This window comes from Salmo salar, chromosome 27 (assembly GCF_965601325.2).
Source record: "Salmo salar chromosome 27, fSalSal1, whole genome shotgun sequence".
NCBI classification, from domain to species: domain Eukaryota; kingdom Metazoa; phylum Chordata; class Actinopteri; order Salmoniformes; family Salmonidae; genus Salmo; species Salmo salar.
Window position 1 is genome coordinate 20,820,302 of NC_138317.1, and position 17,045 is coordinate 20,837,346.

The 17,045-nt window shown below is 46.5% G+C and overlaps 1 protein-coding gene across 2 annotated transcripts in view; it reads left to right on the forward strand.

Annotated features, from left to right (window-relative positions):
- LOC106588635 (AT-rich interactive domain-containing protein 1A) overlaps positions 1–17,045 on the forward strand; it is a 171,707-nt gene that overhangs the window by 125,377 nt on the left and 29,285 nt on the right. For both annotated transcript variants that reach the window (XM_045709601.2, XM_045709602.2), the window contains exon 5: positions 16,631–16,871. In XM_045709601.2, coding sequence (XP_045565557.1) covers positions 16,631–16,871 — 241 coding nt within the window. The remainder of the gene's footprint in view (positions 1–16,630; positions 16,872–17,045) is intronic.

Sequence of the window (17,045 nt, forward strand, 5' to 3'; positions counted from 1 at the left end):
TCTCTCTGCGCTCGCTCTTTCTCTCTGCTCTCTCTCTCCCTGTGATCGCTCTCTCTCTGCTCGCTCTCTGTGCTCGCTCTCTCTCTCTCTCTCTCTGTGCTCGCTCTCTCTCTCTCGCTCTCTGTGCTCGCTCTCTCTCTCTCTCTGCGCTCTCTCTCTCTGCTCTCTCTCTCTCTCTGCTCTCTCTCTCTCTCTGCGCTCGCTCTCTCTCTGCGCTCGCTCTCTCGTTCTCTCGTTCTCTCTCTCTCTCTCTCTGTCTGCGCTCGCTCTCTCTCTCTGCGCTCGCTCTCTCTCGCTCTCTCGCTCTCTCTCTCTGTGCTCGCTCGCTCTCTCTCTGCGCTCACTCTCTCTCTCTCTGCGCTCGCTCTCGCTCGCACTCGCTCTCTCTCGCTCTCTCTCTGTGCTCGCTCGCTCTCTCTCTCTCTGCGCTCTCTCTCTCTCTCTGCGCTCTCTCTCTCTCTCTGCGCTCTCTCTCTCTCTGCGCTCTCTCTCTCTCTGCGCTCGCTCTCTCTCTGCGCTCGCTCTCTCGTTCTCTCTCTCTGCGCTCACTCTCTCTCTCTCTGCGCTCGCTCTCGCTCGCGCTCTCTCTCTCGCTCTCTCTCTGTGCTCGCTCGCTCTCTCTCTCTGCGCTCTCTCTCTCTCTCTCTGCGCTCTCTCTCTCTCTCTCTGCGCTCTCTCTCTCTCTCTCTGCGCTCGCTCTCTGTCTCTCTGCGCTCGCTCTCTCGTTCTCTCTCTCTCTGCGCTCGCTCTCTCTGTGCTCGCTCTCGCTCTCTCTCTCTCTCTGTGCTCGCTCTCTCTCTCTGCGCTCGCTCTCTCTCTCTGCGCTCGCTCTCTCTCTGCGCTCTCTCTCTCTCTGCACTCGCTCTCTCGTTCTCTCTCGTTCTCTCTCTCTCTGTCTGCGCTCGCTCTCTCTCTCTCTGCGCTCGCTCTCTCTCTCTGCGCTCGCTCTCTCTCTCTGCGCTCGCTCTCCTCTCGCTCTCTCTCTCTGTGCTCGCTCGCTCTCTCTCTGTGCTCGCTCGCGCTCTCTCTCTGCGCTCACTCTCTCTCTCTGCGCTCGCTCTCTCGCTCGCTCTCTCTCGCTCTCTCTCTGTGCTCGCTCGCTCTCTCTCTCTCTGCGCTCTCTCTCTCTCTCTCTGCGCTCGCTCTCTCTCTCTGCGCTCGCTCTCTCTTTCTCTGCGCTTGCTCTCTCTGCGCTCGCTCTCTCGCTCTCTCTCTCTCTGTGCTCGCTCTCTCTCTGCGCTCGCTCTCTCTCTCTGCGCTCGCTCTCTCTCTTTGCGCTCGCTCTCTCTCTCTTTCTCTGCGCTCGCTCGCTCTCTCTCTGTGCGCTCGCTCTCTCTCTCTGTGCGCTCGCTCTCTCTCTGCTCTCGCTCTTTCTCTGCTCTCGCTCTTTCTCTCTCCGCTCGCTCTCTTTCTCTCTGCGCTCTCTCTCTCTTTGCGCTCTCTCTCTCTGCGCTCGCGCTCTCTCTCTCAATTCAATTGACTTTATTGACATGTAAGTTCATTATTACTTACATACATGAAAGGCACATTTTGGCATTTGCTGTATGATTGATGAGAAACTCCATATTGCAAATGTACGGTCCCTTACTAGACATCCACGAATGTTTGTAAAATTCGCGGACGGCGGTGGGCCATGCACCGGGGCCAGATCTTCCCGGAAGTCATCGAACGAAGTCTCTCGGACATTCGGTTTCCGTTCTATAAAATTTTCACATTTTGGTCATTTTTCCGCTGTCCCGGAGAATACCATCAGATGGCGAATGTAGTCATATTGCTAATGTACAAAACATCACCAATCACGACATGGCCTTTTCTCCTAAACGGAAAAGACTTAGAAGACGAAACTTGGTGAGCATAGGTTTGGCATAATGGGCAGTTAGCCCCGAACAAGATGGCGTCGAGGCCTCAACGCTTTTTGAGTGGGATTTAAAGATCAAAAACGAAAATAGATCGCTAATTTGACCGCTTCATGTCAAAGTACATGAACCTACGGTGTCAGGAAAAAAAGAACCAGACATTTATCTATTGTAATTTAAGAGAAATTGTACAATGTACAATTGGTGATGTTCAAAAAAATTATATTTTTTCGCCCAAAAAGCTAGATCCAGTTGCAGCGTGTTCAGATGAATCCGTTAAGGCGGGTTTCGGAGCTCTGCGAGATTTCTGTGATTTTCTGAAATAACACACTCAATCAACCCTCTGTAAATAAGTCAGTTCTTAACGTAAAGACGTAAAACTCAATATTCTATGAGAGCCTACCCCAAGGAGGATATGTGTTCCCTTTCAGCTTCCTGTGTAAACCGGAAGTGCCTTAAAATGGTGTCATGGGCTGTTTCGAAGGGTTAAAAAGGTCAGATCTTTCCAAAACTTCATATGTGTGATTAGGCAACCCTCATGAACTGTAAATCAGTAATTTCTCCCAACAGATGTCAAAGAAAAGCTCTCTCTCTCACACACACACACACACACACACACACACACACACACACACACACACACACACACACACACACACACACACACAGCAAGGATGGAGTGTCACAGTGCGGGGCTTAAAGACACACAGAGCCTGCAATGGCATTACCATAATCTCTAGGCAGTGCCGAGTTCAACGAGATGCCCCGCTTGACCGTAGTTCGCTCGGTCTGAGCTCAGCGAACGTGAAAAAAAGTAGGCCCATAATGAAGCCTGGCCCTAAATTTCAGGCGCTTTTGGCGGGACAGCGGCAGAACCGTTAGGGTTAGAAGCCTCACCTTGACCATGTGGCATTAACCCTTAACAGTGAAAAGAAGGTGTTTACATCAAACAGTTTGCAATGACTTCTTCTCCCCATAGGAATACATTGCCTGCTCCCCTAAATTCAACCTGAAACCTATGTGGGTTATGAATGCCTTATGAACCTGTCTTCGATGACAATTCATCAGGCCACTATGTGTCGATTCTAAGGTTCCTGGAGCAACCAGAAGTGGTTAAATTCACCCTAAAGGTGTTTTGATGTACCCAACCTGCAGTTTGTGAATATCACTGCATTCAACCCTGTGTAAATCAGCCAATTCTTAACGTAAAGACTTAAAACTCAGGATTCTGTAAAAGCCTACCCCAATGAGGATATGTTTACTTTTAGCTTCCTGTGCCAACCGGAAGTGCCTTAAATTGGGGTCAAAGGGGCTGTTTCGAAGGGTTAAAAAAAGTTGCATCTTTCCAAAACTTCAAATGTGTGATTAGGCAACCCTCATGAACTGGAAATCAGTCATTTATCCCAACAGATGTCAAAGAAAAAACACACACACACACAAAGGATGGAGTGACACAGCGCGGAGCTTAAAGACACACAGAGCCTGCAATGGAGGTACCATAATCTCTAGGCAGTGCCGAGTTCAACGAGATGCCCCGCTTGACCGTAACTCGCTCGGTCTAAGCGCAGCAACCGTGAAAGAAAATAGGCCCAAAATGAAGCCTGGTGCTAAATTTCAGGTGCTTTTGGGTGACAGCGGGGGGAACCGTTAGGGTTAGAAGCACAATTCAACCTCATGAACGTTCCTGAGGTCCTCCCGATCTGTGCAAGCCTAACCTTGACCGTGTGGCATTAACCCTTAACAGTGAAAATAAGGTGTTTACATCAAACAGTTGGCAATGACTTCTTACCCCATAGGAATACATTGCCTGCTCCCCTAAATTCAACCTGAAGCCTATGTGGGTTATGAATGCCTTATGAACCTGTCTTCGATGACAATCCATCAGGCCAATATGAGGTCTACCTGTGTCGATTCTAAGCTTCCTGGAGCAACCAGAAGTGGTTAAAATCACCCTAAAAGTGTTTTTCTATACACAACCTGCAGTTTGTGATAAATAGTGCATTCAACCCTGTGTAAATCAGTCAGTTCTTAACGTAAAGACTTAAAGACAGTCATTTCACCCATCAGATTTCCAAGAAAAACTCACACACACACACACAGAGCAAGGATGGAGTGTGACAGTGCAGGGCTTAGAGATACACAGAGCCTGCAATAGTTACCTTTGTTCGAACTATCAAAGAACCGTCAGACCTAGAGCTCTGAAACTTTAGAAACCTGTTCTAGAGCTCAAGTCGATAGTGCACGGTGAGTTATGTGGCTCTAGAAGTTTCTCAGACCGAGAAACAGCCTCATACATTTGCAATAACTTCAATTGATTTTGACCATCACGAAAATGATGACATTTAGAAAAGTCCCAGAGTCGCAAGACTAGGTGCATTGAAACTGCCTCGGCCCATAGAGGCGGACCCTAACGTTTCTGTCCGATAGCTCATTCAAGGACCCCGTAGCAACGCCCGGAAAATGTGGATTTTCAGCACCAATTAACCTGTTATGGCTAGGGGGCAGTATTTTCACGGCCGGATAAAAAACATACCCGATTTAATCTGATTATTACTCCTGCCCAGAAACTACAATATGCATATAATTATTAGCTTTGGATAGAAAACACTCCAAAGTTTATAAAACTGTTTGAATGGTGTCTGTGAGTATAACAGAACTCATTTGGCAGTCCAAAACCTGAGAAGATTCCTTACAGCAAGTGCCCTGTCTGACCATTTCTTGCCCTTCTTGATTATCTCTATCCAATACAGGGGATCTCTGCTGTTACGTGACACTTCCTACGGCTCCCATGGGCTCTCAGAAGGCGGCAAAAAGCTGAATCGTGGCTTTGCAGGCTCTGGCTGAAAAACAGTAGCGCGTTTGGATAGTGGCCGGTCACAGTACTATGAAACTCAGGCTCGTGCACGAGGAGATCCCATGCTTTTATTTTCTCTCTCTTTGTACGTATACACGCTTTCCCAGGCGGAATATTATCGCTTTTTTACGAGAAAAATTGCATAAAAATTGATTTTAAACTGCGGTTGACATGCTTCGAAGTACGGTAATGGAATATTTAGAAATCTTTTGTCACGAAATGCGCCGTGCTCGTGACCCTTATTTACACTTCGGATAGTGTCTTGAACGCACGAACAAAACGCCGCTATTTGGATATAACAATGGATTATTTTGAACCAAACCAACATTTGTTATTGAAGTTGCAGTCCTGGGAGTGCATTCTGATGAAGAACACCAAAGGTAATCAAACTTTTCTAATAGTAAATCGGAGTTTGGTCAGGGCTAAACTTGGTGGGTGTCTAAATAGCTAGCCGTGATGGCTGGGCCATCTACTCAGAATATTGCAAAATGTGCTTTCACCAAAAAGCTATTTTAAAATCGAACACCTCGATTGCACAAAGGAGTTCTGTATCTATAATTCTTAAAATAATTGTTATGTTGTTTGTGAACGTTTATCGTGAGTAATTTAGTAAATTCACCGGAGGTTTGCGGGGGGTATGCTAGTTCTGAACGTCACATGCTAATGTAAAAAGCTGGTTTTTGATATAAATATGAACTTGATTGAACAAAACATGCATGTATTGTATAACATAATGTCCTAGGTGTGTCATCTGATGAAGATCATCAAAGGTTAGTGCTGCATTTAGCTGTGGTTTTGTTTTTTGTGACATTATATGCTAGCTTGAAAAATGGGTGTCTGATTATTTCTGGCTGGGTACTCTGCTGACATAATCTAATGTTTTGCTTTCGCTGTAAAGCCTTTTTGAAATCGGACAGTGTGGTTAGATAAAGGAGAGTCTTGTCTTTAAAATGCTATAAAATAGTCATATGTTTGAAAAATTGAAGTTTTTGTATTTTTGAGGAATTTGTAATTCGCGCCACGCCTATCATTGGATATTGGAGCAGGTGTTCCGCTAGCGGAACGTCTAGATGTAAGCGGTTAAGGTCGCTGCTCGGGCTCCAAATGACCTATCGAGCCGAAACTTAGGATTCGGGGTCGTCTCAGGTAGGCCTACAAACAATGTCAGTACTGGACCCGCAGCTAGAACGTAACTACGTGTTTTATGTTTTTATTATGGTTTAAACAGAAGGCGCTGTGAATTTTGGGCCTGCTCTGAAATATGTGATAGTTGGCTTCTAAACAAGTTGGAAAAAGTGGGTGTGATGTCAGTTTGTATCAGTTTGGTGTCAGAATGATATCTAATTGACTGATGGACAGTGACTTGCTGGCTGACTTTTGTCCATTTTGCAATATGTTTAAACAGTGATAGACCATCACCAAAATGACATTCTGAAATCAACACCAACTAGCGATGGACAGGAACCAGAATCGAATCACTGCCTGACCATCCCGAGTACATCGGGCCAATCAATTTTGCATTCCTGCAGTTTTTTGAGCATGTCAAATTCGTGATGGTAAATGCCCATTGAAACATATTGCAAATGGACAGTACATTTGCAATAACATTCAACCGTGAATAAACATCACCAAATGGACATGATGAAATCAACACAACGAGCGATGGAGAGGAACCACTCACTGCCTGGCCATCCCGAGTTCATTGGGCCAGTCAATTTTGCATTTCTGCAGTATTTTTGAGCATGTCAAATTCGTTATGGTAAATGCCCATTGAAACATATTGCAAATGGACAGCCACGCACCTTGTGATTGGAATGGGTTATCAGAAGCACATTTTTTAAATTGATTTTAATTCCTTTAGGGGTGAGCATGGGGTCTACGGTTGGGTAGGGAGCACCACTCACCCGTGCCCATCCAATAGGGGGCGCCCCTGGTCATTTTGGACATTTTTCAAAAAATCGTTAAACAACAGTCCCACTTCTCCCTCATCATACATGACAAATAGACCATCTAGGTTGATTCATGGCTTAACATAGGGCAATATATCATTTGGGCAATATAAATGCCATTTGGACATGGTTCACTGACTTTTGGGTTTGGAAACCGACTTCCTATGATCGTACATGGCAAATGGACATAACATCCTGATTTGGCACTTTCAATACTTTCATATTGCATTTGGACATTTCTTATTGCATTTGGCAATGGTTCACTGACTTCGACTTTTGACTTCCTATGAAATCATATTGCAAATGGACAAAACATGTGCCTTATGGACAAGTAAAAAAAATGATGACATTAAAATATGACATATGTTCATACAGTTCTTATACATGTATAATTGACAAAAGAAATCGAAAGAATTTCGAAAATGGTCTAGAAAGCACTTATTTAACCTCTTACATCTAGACGTTCCGCTAGCGGAACACCTGCTCCAATATCCAATGATAGGCATAAATTACAAATTACTCAAAAATCCCAAAACTTCAATTTTTCAAACATATGACTATTTTACACCATTTTAAAGACAAGACTCTCCTTTATCTAACCACACTGTCCGATTTCAAAAAGGCTTTACAGCGAAAGCAAAACATTAGATTATGTCAGCAGAGTACCCAGCCAGAAATAATCAGACACCCATTTTTCAAGCTAGCATATAATGTCACAAAAAACAAAACCACAGCTAAATGCAGCACTAACCTTTGATGATCTTCACGATGACACTCCTAGGACATTGTTATACAATACATGCATGTTTTGTTCAATCAAGTTCATATTTATATCAAAAACCAGCTTTTTACATTAGCATGTGACGTTCAGAACTAACATTCCCACCGAACACTTCTGGTGAATTTACTAAATTACTCACGATAAACGTTCACAAAAAACACAATAATTATTTTAACCTGTTGGGGATAGGGGGCAGTATTTGCACGTCCGGATAAAAAACGTACCCGATTTAATCTGGTTACTACTCCTGCCCAGTAATTAGAATATGCATATAATTGTTTGATTTGGATAGAAAACACCCTAAAGTGTCAAACTGTTTGAATGGTGTCTGTAAGTATAACAGAACTCATTTGGCAGGCCAAAACCTGAGAAAATTCCAAACAGGAAGCGCGCTCTCTGACTATTTCTTGGCCTTCTTGATCATCTCTATCCAAAACAGGGGATCTCTGGCATAACGTGACATTTTCTAACGCTCCCATAGGCTCTCAGAAGGCGCCAGAACGTTGAATGGTGACTTTGCAGGCCATGGCTGAAAAACAGTAGCGCATTTGGATAGTGGTCGATCTGAGAACAATGAGACTGGGGGCGCATGCATCAGCCGACACCATGTTTTTATTTTTTCGTCTTTGAACGAAAACAGGGTTTCCCGGTCGGAATATTATCGCTTTTTTACGAGAAAAATCTCATAATTTATTTTAAACAGCGTTTGACATGCTTCGAAGTACGGTAATGGAATATTTGGAATTTTTTTGTCACGAAATGCGCTGGGCGCGTCACCCTTCTTTACCCTTCGGATAGTGTCTTGAACGCACGAACAAAACGCCGCTATTTGGATATAACTATGGATTATTTGGAACCAAACCAACATTTGTTATTGAAGTAGAAGTCCGGTGAGTGCATTCTGACGAAGAACAGCAAAGGTAATCCAATTTTTCTTTCTAGTAAATCCGAGTTTGGTGAGGGCTAAACTTGGTGGGTGTTTAAAATCAATTTTGTCACGTTACAGCAGAGATCCCCTGTTTTGGATAGAGATGATCAAGAAGGCCAAGAAATAGTCAGAGAGGGCGCTTCCTGTTTGGAATGTTCTCAGGTTTTGGCCTGCCAAATGAGTTCTGTTATACTCACAGACACCATTCAAACAGTTTTAGAAACTTTGGAGTGTTTTCTATCCAAAGCTAATAATTATATGCATATTCTAGTTTCTGGGCAGGAGTAATAATCAGATTAAATCGGGTACTTTTTTTATCCTGCCGTGAAAATACTGCCCCCTATCCATAACAAGTTAAGGGGATGATAAGCTTTAGATACATTTTTTTCAAATTTTCAAAATTTGACCCTTGGATCTTGACTTGATTTGCAATAAGAACATTTACGGTGGAGCGCGCTCGCCATCTATTGGATTTTTGCTGTGTTACACTTGGCATTTGCAATATGGCATTTGCAATATGTTTTGAATGAAACGGCGTCCAAATGAGTGGTATTGTACATCGTGTATATGTTTCGTGCGGTGCCAATAAGATCCCATTCATTTTTGTCCATTTCAGGGGGGTGTTGTTCCCTTACATTGTCAAAGTATACATATAGAAAAATATATTTTTTTATATTTAAATAAATGGTTGGACCAACAGCAATAATAATAGTAGTAGTGGACATGGGATTACCATTAACAACAACAATATTAATCAGAACAACAATACATTTAAAGCAATTGTAGTAGACCAGTCTCAACCTGACTGAGAAGACACATGACATGGTATGAAAGACAAGACAAAACAAAACAAAACAAGATGGGAAATATTATCGACATTACATTGCGCTTTTCACTGGCTGTCCCTCAGGTTGTGGCAGGAGGACACATATTTGGCTGCCAAAACTGCACATTTTGGCTTTTCACCCTATAAATATTAGATTTTTTCTTAACCTTTTATAGTTTCCAATTCTTTGTAGTGAATGATAATCTTGGGAAATATATATTCTCTTAGGTCTGAGTATTTGTCACAGTGTAATAGGAAATGCATCTCTGTCTCTACTTCTCCCCTGGAACAGAGTGAACACAGCCTGTCCTCTCTGGGCAGCCAGGTTTGCCTGTGGTGACCGGTCTCTATAGCCAGACTGTGCTCACTGAGTCTGTACTTAGTCAGTGTTTTCCTCAATCTGTCACCATGTAATGTCTGTTTAGAGCCAAATAGCATTGAAGTTAACTTAGATTTGTTGTGGTGTCTTTCCAATAGGTGATATATTTTTATTTTTGCTTTGTGATGATTTGGTTGGGTCAGATTTTCTGAGTCTTGTCCTGAGGCTCTATGGGGTTGGTTTGGGTTAGTGAACTGAGCCTCAGAACCAGCTGGCTGAGGAGACTCTTCTCTTGTCTAATCTCTTGACATTGTAGAGCTGTGTGATGGAATGTTTTGGGCTCACTTGTTTTTAGATGGTTGTAAAATTTGATGGCTCTTTTTTCTATTTGAATAAGGCGGGGGTATTGGCCCAATTCTGCTCTACATGCGTTATTTGGAGTTTTTCTTTGCACTTGCAATACAGTCTTCCATACAGTCAATTTGATGTTTGTCCCATTTGGTGAATTCATTTTTAGAGCGTGGACCCCATACTTCACTGCCATATAGAGAAATTGGTTCTTTGATTGGAAAATTTTGAGCCAGATTCTAATTGGAATTCCGATTTTAATGTTCCTTTTAATGGCATAGAATGCTCTTCTTGCTATGTCTCTCAGCTCGTTCACAGCCATGTGAAAGCTACCTGTGTTGCTGATATTTAGTCCCAGATATGTGTAGTTTTTGGTGTGTTCTAATAGAACTGTGTCTAAATAGAATTTATATTTGTGATCCTAATTTCCGGACCTTTTTTGGAAAATCATTATATTAGGTTTTTTAGGTTAACGGTCAGAGCCCAGGTCTGACAGAACCTGTGAAGACGATCTAGGTGCTGCTGTAACTCCTCCTTAGTGGGAGACAGCAGCGCCAGGACATCTGCGTACAGTAGACACTTGATTTCAGTGTTGTGCAGTGTGAGACCAGGTGCTGCCGATTTTTCTAATGTTTTTGCCAATTCATTAATGTAGATGTTAAATAGTGTTGGACTTATTGAGCAGCCCTGTTTCACTCTACGTCCCTGAGAGAAGACGTCTGTTTGCTTGTTGCCAATTTTAACCGCACATTTGTTTTTAGTGTACATTGATTTAATAACATATGTTTTACCTCCAAATTCAATCAAATGCTTTATTTCTCTCTCGCTCTCCCTCAGGGCTCTTTCTCTCTCTCTCTCTCTCAGGGTTCTCTCTCTCTCAGGGTTCTCTCTCTCTCTCAGGGTTCTCTCTCTCTCTCAGGGTTCGCTCTCTCTCTCTCAGGGTTCGCTCTCTCTCTCTCAGGGTTCGCTCTCTCTCTCTCAGGGTTCGCTCTCTCTCTCTCAGGGTTCGCTCTCTCTCTCTCAGGGTTCGCTCTCTCTCTCTCAGGGTTCGCTCTCTCTCTCTCAGGGTTCGCTCTCTCTCTCAGGGTTCGCTCTCTCTCTCAGGGTTCGCTCTCTCTCTCTCAGGGCTCGCTCGCTCTCTCTCGGCTCGCTCGCTCTCTCTCAGGGCTCGCTCGCTCTCTCTCTCTCAGGGCTCGCTCGCTCGCTCTCTCTCTCTCAGGGCTCGCTCGCTCTCTCTCTCTCAGGGCTCGCTCGCTCGCTCTCTCTCTCTCAGGGCTCGCTCGCTCTCTCTCTCTCAGGGCTCGCTCGCTCTCTCTCTCTCAGGGCTCGCTCGCTCTCTCTCTCTCAGGGCTCGCTCTCGCTCGCTCTCTCTCAGGGCTCGCTCTCGCTCGCTCTCTCTCAGGGCTCGCTCTCTCTCTCTCTCTCTCAGGGCTCGCTCTCTCTCTCCCAGGGCTCGCTCTCTCTCTCCCAAGGCTCGCTCTCTCTCTCTCAGGGCTCGCTCTCGCTCTCTCAGGGTTCTCTCTCTCAGGGCTCTCTCTCTCAGGGTTCTCTCTCTCAGGGCTCTCTCTCTCAGGGCTCTCTCTCTCAGGGTTCTCTCTCTCAGGGCTCTCTCTCTCTCAGGGTTCTCTCTCTCAGGGCTCTCTCTCTCAGGGTTCTCTCTCTCAGGGCTCGCTCTCGCTCTCTCAGGGCTCGCTCTCTCTCTCAGGGCTCTCTCTCTCAGGGCTCTCTCTCTCAGGGTTCTCTCTCTCAGGGCTCTCTCTCTCAGGGCTCTCTCTCTCAGGGTTCTCTCTCTCAGGGCTCTCTCTCTCAGGGTTCTCTCTCTCAGGGCTCGCTCTCGCTCTCTCAGGGCTCGCTCTCTCTCTCAGGGCTCTCTCTCTCAGGGCTCTCTCTCTCAGGGTTCTCTCTCTCAGGGTTCTCTCTCTCAGGGTTCTCTCTCTCAGGGCTCTCTCTCTCAGGGTTCTCTCTCTCAGGGCTCTCTGCTGCTGCTAATATCGATTTGGAAAAAATCAATGACTGGCTGCAGTGGGACTAGCTAGGCAGAGTGTGTGTGTGTGTGTGTGTGTGTGTGTGTGTGTGTGTGTGTGTGTGCTGGGATAACAACTTTGGTTGGGGGAGAGGTTTGGGGAATTTTAAAGAGGGTGTGTGTGCAAGAACTGGTTATTCAGTTCTGTCTGAGCTCCACGCTAGGAGGACCTTTGCTCTCGTCACATTCAGTGTCTCCCTTCCCAGCGGACGTGTTAACACAGAATTCAGTGTTTTTCACTCAGAAAAAAATGATAAAAGCTACTTTTCTCTGGAACTTTTTGCGGTGTAGTCTACTTTTCTCTGGAACTTTTTGGGGTGCAGTCTACTTTTCTCTGGTACTTTTTGCGGTGCAGTCTACTTTTCTCTGGAACTTTTTGCGGTGCAGTCTACTTTTCTCTGGTACTTTTTGCGGTGCAGTCTACTTTTCTCTGGAACTTTTTGCGGTGCAGTCTACTTTTCTCTGGTACTTTTTGCGGTGCAGTCTACTTTTCTCTGGTACTTTTTGCGGTGCAGTCTACTTTTCTCTGGTACTTTTTGGGGTGCAGTCTACTTTTCTCTGGTACTTTTTGCAGTGTAGTCTACTTTTCTCTGGAACTTTTTGCGGTGTAGTCTACTTTTCTCTGGTACTTTTTGCGGTGTAGTCTACTTTTCTCTGGAACTTTTTGCGGTGTAGTCTACTTTTCTCTGGTACTTTTTGCGGTGCAGTCTACTTTTCTCTGGAACTTTTTGCGGTGCAGTCTACTTTTCTCTGGAACTTTTTGCGGTGTAGTCTACATTTCTCTGGAACTTTTTGGGGTGCAGTCTACTTTTCTCTGGTACTTTTTGGGGTGCAGTCTACTTTTCTCTGGTACTTTTTGGGGTGCAGTCTACTTTTCTCTGGAACTTTTTGCGGTGCAGTCTACTTTTCTCTGGAACTTTTTGCGGTGCAGTCTACTTTTCTCTGGAACTTTTTGCGGTGCAGTCTACTTTTCTCTGGTACTTTTTGCGGTGTAGTCTACTTTTCTCTGGTAAAATGCAAGATTAACTTCAAGCAAAACATTAGGCAATGTAGATGGCTACATTCTTCTATGTTAAACATTATAAATATAATGGCCATGCATCGTTTTGGCCAAAAATACCTTGCTTTTTCATTGTAAGCTCATTTACTTGTGTGGCTGCAAGCAAATAGCATTGCAATTCTGTTGTCATCTGATGAAAAGGAAGCTATTTTGTGCAAAATATGTTGCACTAATGTATTTTCTGTGAAGGAAAACTATATTTGCACGTCTGTGATCACTCTAATGAAGCAAAAAAAACACTTGACTTTTAATATAAAACGCAGCTGAAATCGTTTTTTAAAACGCAGCTGAAATGGGTTATTAAAACGCAGGTTTTTGCATAATTTGAAGAATGCAGATTCGTGAACTCTGACCCCTTCTTCCTTGTCTTGCTGAATGTCTCTATAGTCCTGACTCCTGTCTATGTGACCTCTCAATGAGGTAAGACTACAGAGCACAGCCTTAGGGAGGGTTAACCTCGCACCCTGTGGCCTTGGTGGGATGGGGATGGAATTTCTCTTGCTCTCTCTCAGGGAGACTGAGCAGGGCCCTCGGGAAGGTAGGTAGGCAGGCCTGGGGCCGGGCCCTGGGCAGAATGTTACAATGACTGCTTTACCTGAGCTGCCCCTCTCTTTCTGCCTGCCTCCTGTCAGCCTCCCTGCCTTTCTCCCGTTAGCCTCCTCTCAGCCTCCCTGCCTGCCTCCCGTTAGCCTCCTCTCAGCCTCCCTGCCTGCCTCCCATTAGCCTCCTCTCAGCTTCCCTGCCTGCCTCCCGTCAGCCTCCTCTCAGCCTCCCTGCCTGCCTCCCGTCAGCCTCCTCTCAGCCTCCCTGCCTGCCTCCCGTCAGCCTCCTCTCAGCCTCCCTGCCTGCCTCCCGTCAGCCTCCTCTCAGCCTCCTCTCAGCCTCCCTGCCTGCCTCCCGTCAGCCTCCTCTCAGCCTCCCGTTAGCCTCCTCTCAGCCTCCCTGCCTGCCTCCCGTCTGCCTCCTCTCAGCCTCCCTGCCTATCTCCCGTTAGCCTCCTCTCAGCCTCCCTGCCTGCCTCCCGTCAGCCTCCTCTCAGCCTCCCTGCCTGCCTCCCGTCAGCCTCCTCTCAGCCTCCCTGCCTGCCTCCCGTCAGCCTCCTCTCAGCCTCCCTGCCTGCCTCCCGTCAGCCTCCTCTCAGCCTCCCTGCCTGCCTCCCGTCAGCCTCCTCTCAGCCTCCCGTTAGCCTCCTCTCAGCCTCCCGTTAGCCTCCTCTCAGTCTCCCTGCCTGCCTCCCGTCAGCCTCCTCTCAGCCTCCCTGCCTGCCTCCCGTCAGCCTCCTCTCAGCCTCCCTGCCTGCCTCCCGTCAGCCTCCTCTCAGCCTCCCTGCCTGCCTCCCGTCAGCCTCCTCTCAGCCTCCCTGCCTGCCTCCCGTCAGCCTCCTCTCAGCCTCCCTGCCTGCCTCCCGTCAGCCTCCTCTCAGCCTCCCTACCTGCCTCCCGTCAGCCTCCGCTCAGCCTCCCTACCTGCCTCCCGTCAGCCTCCTCTCAGCCTCCCTGCCTGCCTCCCGTCAGCCTCCTCTCAGCCTCCCTGCCTGCCTCCCGTCAGCCCTGCTGTCAGATGACTGGTCTTGTGATGTGTGTTCTGTGCCCAGAGTGGGGGAGGTCAGCTGATCCTGACATGCCTCCTCGCTTTTTGATCTAGCCCCAAATCTGAGCGTTTTTCTTTTACTATAGACTTGCGCCCCCTGGGTTGCTCACAGAAAGGGATACACACATACAAACTCTCGTAATGGCCAGTGCTATGGAGTAGAATTACATACGCAGACACACTCTCCACCTCTCCTGTGGCTCACACATGGCTGCACCCATAGACGCACAAACTTTTTCTTTTACACACACACACACGTGCATGCTCACAATGACATGTTCATGCGTTGGGTCACGGCATTCACAGCTCTTTGGTGGCAGAGATGGGCATAAAGGGAGAGAATGAGAGCAAGAGGGGTGGAGGCGAGGGTTCCTGAATCATCGTCCTCCTTCTGTCGGTCTCTGGGGTGCCTCCATCAGGTCACGGTCCAAAAATAGCACTGGGCGCCGTTTCAACTTGAAAACCGCCGGCTTCGGGGTTGCAGCCAGCCTCTCTGCCTGCCTGCCACAGAGTGAGATTTTTGTGGGAATACTTGGCCACCTTCCAGGGAGTGTTTTTTTTTCTCTCTATCCACCTCCTCCCTCTACTTATTTTTTCCCTCCCTCCCTCCCTCCTTCCCTTCCTCCTCCTCTGTGACTGTCAGATGAGCTAGCTAGCTGTTAGAGGAGACAAGCACATGGGATCCATGTGATTACAGACAGTGTGTGTAAACAACTCAACTTCCTGTTCAAACACAATCACCTCACCTCTCCTGCCAATATCGTGACCACATCATGGACTAGAGCCTGCCTTGATTCTCAACTGGAGAGATGTTTTAGCTCCTCCATGTGTTTTGAGTAGCCAGACGAAGGATTGTGTTTCTGCTGAGATGGATCACACAGCCTCTCTAAAGTGATCTGGTGGGACTGTTTTAGGGTTGTAGCGCCGGACAACGTAACCGGGAAGATTTTAATTTGGCGTTCATTTTTTGACATTTTCCGGGCCTATATGCACATGGTGCTCAGAATGACAGAAGTCATATTTAGATTACGGCCATTCATCTTAACATAGCATGCAACTCCTGTAATGAAGCAGCCAATAAAACATCATTTTCAAACATCTGACAAAATACGATTCGCGGACAACTTCGTTCTAACACCGCACCTGATGCAGGAGGTATATGACAGAAATAAAATATCTGTTACATTCAGGAAGAGGCAACAACTAGGAAGGGTTGCTATGGTAATATGACTGGGATTGTGCCTTTGTCTTCTGGACAAGGAAAGAGAGTTGTTATGAAAACCAATAGAGCAGGAGAGAGATGTGGCTTTCTTTCATCGGCAGCGCGCGTGGCAGAAGGCCTAGCTGATTACTGAGTTGCCGCTGTCAGTGAGAAGCATTTCAAATACGTGCGAAGGTAATGTGTCTTGTGTATGATTTTAAAATGTTGAGGCAAGAAGAAGGGTAGGGGTGTGTGGCCTATAGGTTTCTTTGTTCTGATGTTGACGGGGGGGGGGGGGGGGGGGGCACGCGTTGAAGTAGCCTACCTGGTCTGCTGCGCGCAAATTTAGGAAAATGCCCATTTGGGGATTTCTGGTTGTCTTATCTCACCTCATCCACCATTAATATGCTGAGCGTCAGTCTTATTTTGATTCACCTCACACAGTAAATCAAGGAAGTCTGTTTTTTAAACATAGATTTGCCTAATACTTCCTCACAGTAGGCCTATTTGAGAAATCTTTCCGACGATCTCCTCCTTGGTAATAACCAAGCCTCGGTGTGAAAGAGCAAAATAACATCAATATCAACATCATAAAATACCTTTTGCAAAAACAACTGTCTCTCCCGAGCTCACTGGTGCTGGAAACCCTGGTCTGTTGTCTTCTTGGCTGGACTCTGGTCATGTGGATCCTCTCTGTAGACTTTGGACAGATGAGATGACTGTTGACTTTAGCTGCCCAATATGTCTGAACTGTGCAACCCTCAGTAGCCAAGTGAACATTAACGCTGTGCATAACCAAAACCATATGTTCTACATAAATCCTCTTTCTCCATTCATACTTCCTAGTGTTCTATTTCATTCTGTGGTTCTAATTCTCTCCTCTCTCTTGTTCCAGGACCTCTCTGGTTCCATAGATGACCTGCCGACGGGTACGGAGGGGGCTCTGAGTCCGGGGGTCAGCACGTCGGGGGTGTCCAGTAGCCAGGGGGAACAGAGTAATCCCGCCCAGTCACCCTTCTCCCCTCACACTTCGCCCCACTTGCCTGGCATCCGCGGGCCGTCCCCCTCCCCCGTGGGCTCCCCTGCCAGCGTCACCCCCTCGCGCTCCGGGCCCCTCTCACCTGCTGCTGTGCCAGGTGGGTACAGAGAGAGAGAGAGAGCTACACACACACTTATGATAGAGCCACTGGTTTCCAGAGAGAAGCAGTAATCTACCACATAGTACACGTCCAGCTTCCTAAAGTTGTTGTAAACCACAGCTTTTGTTGTAAGCTTCAGCTTTTGTTGTAAACCACAGCTTTTGTTGTAAG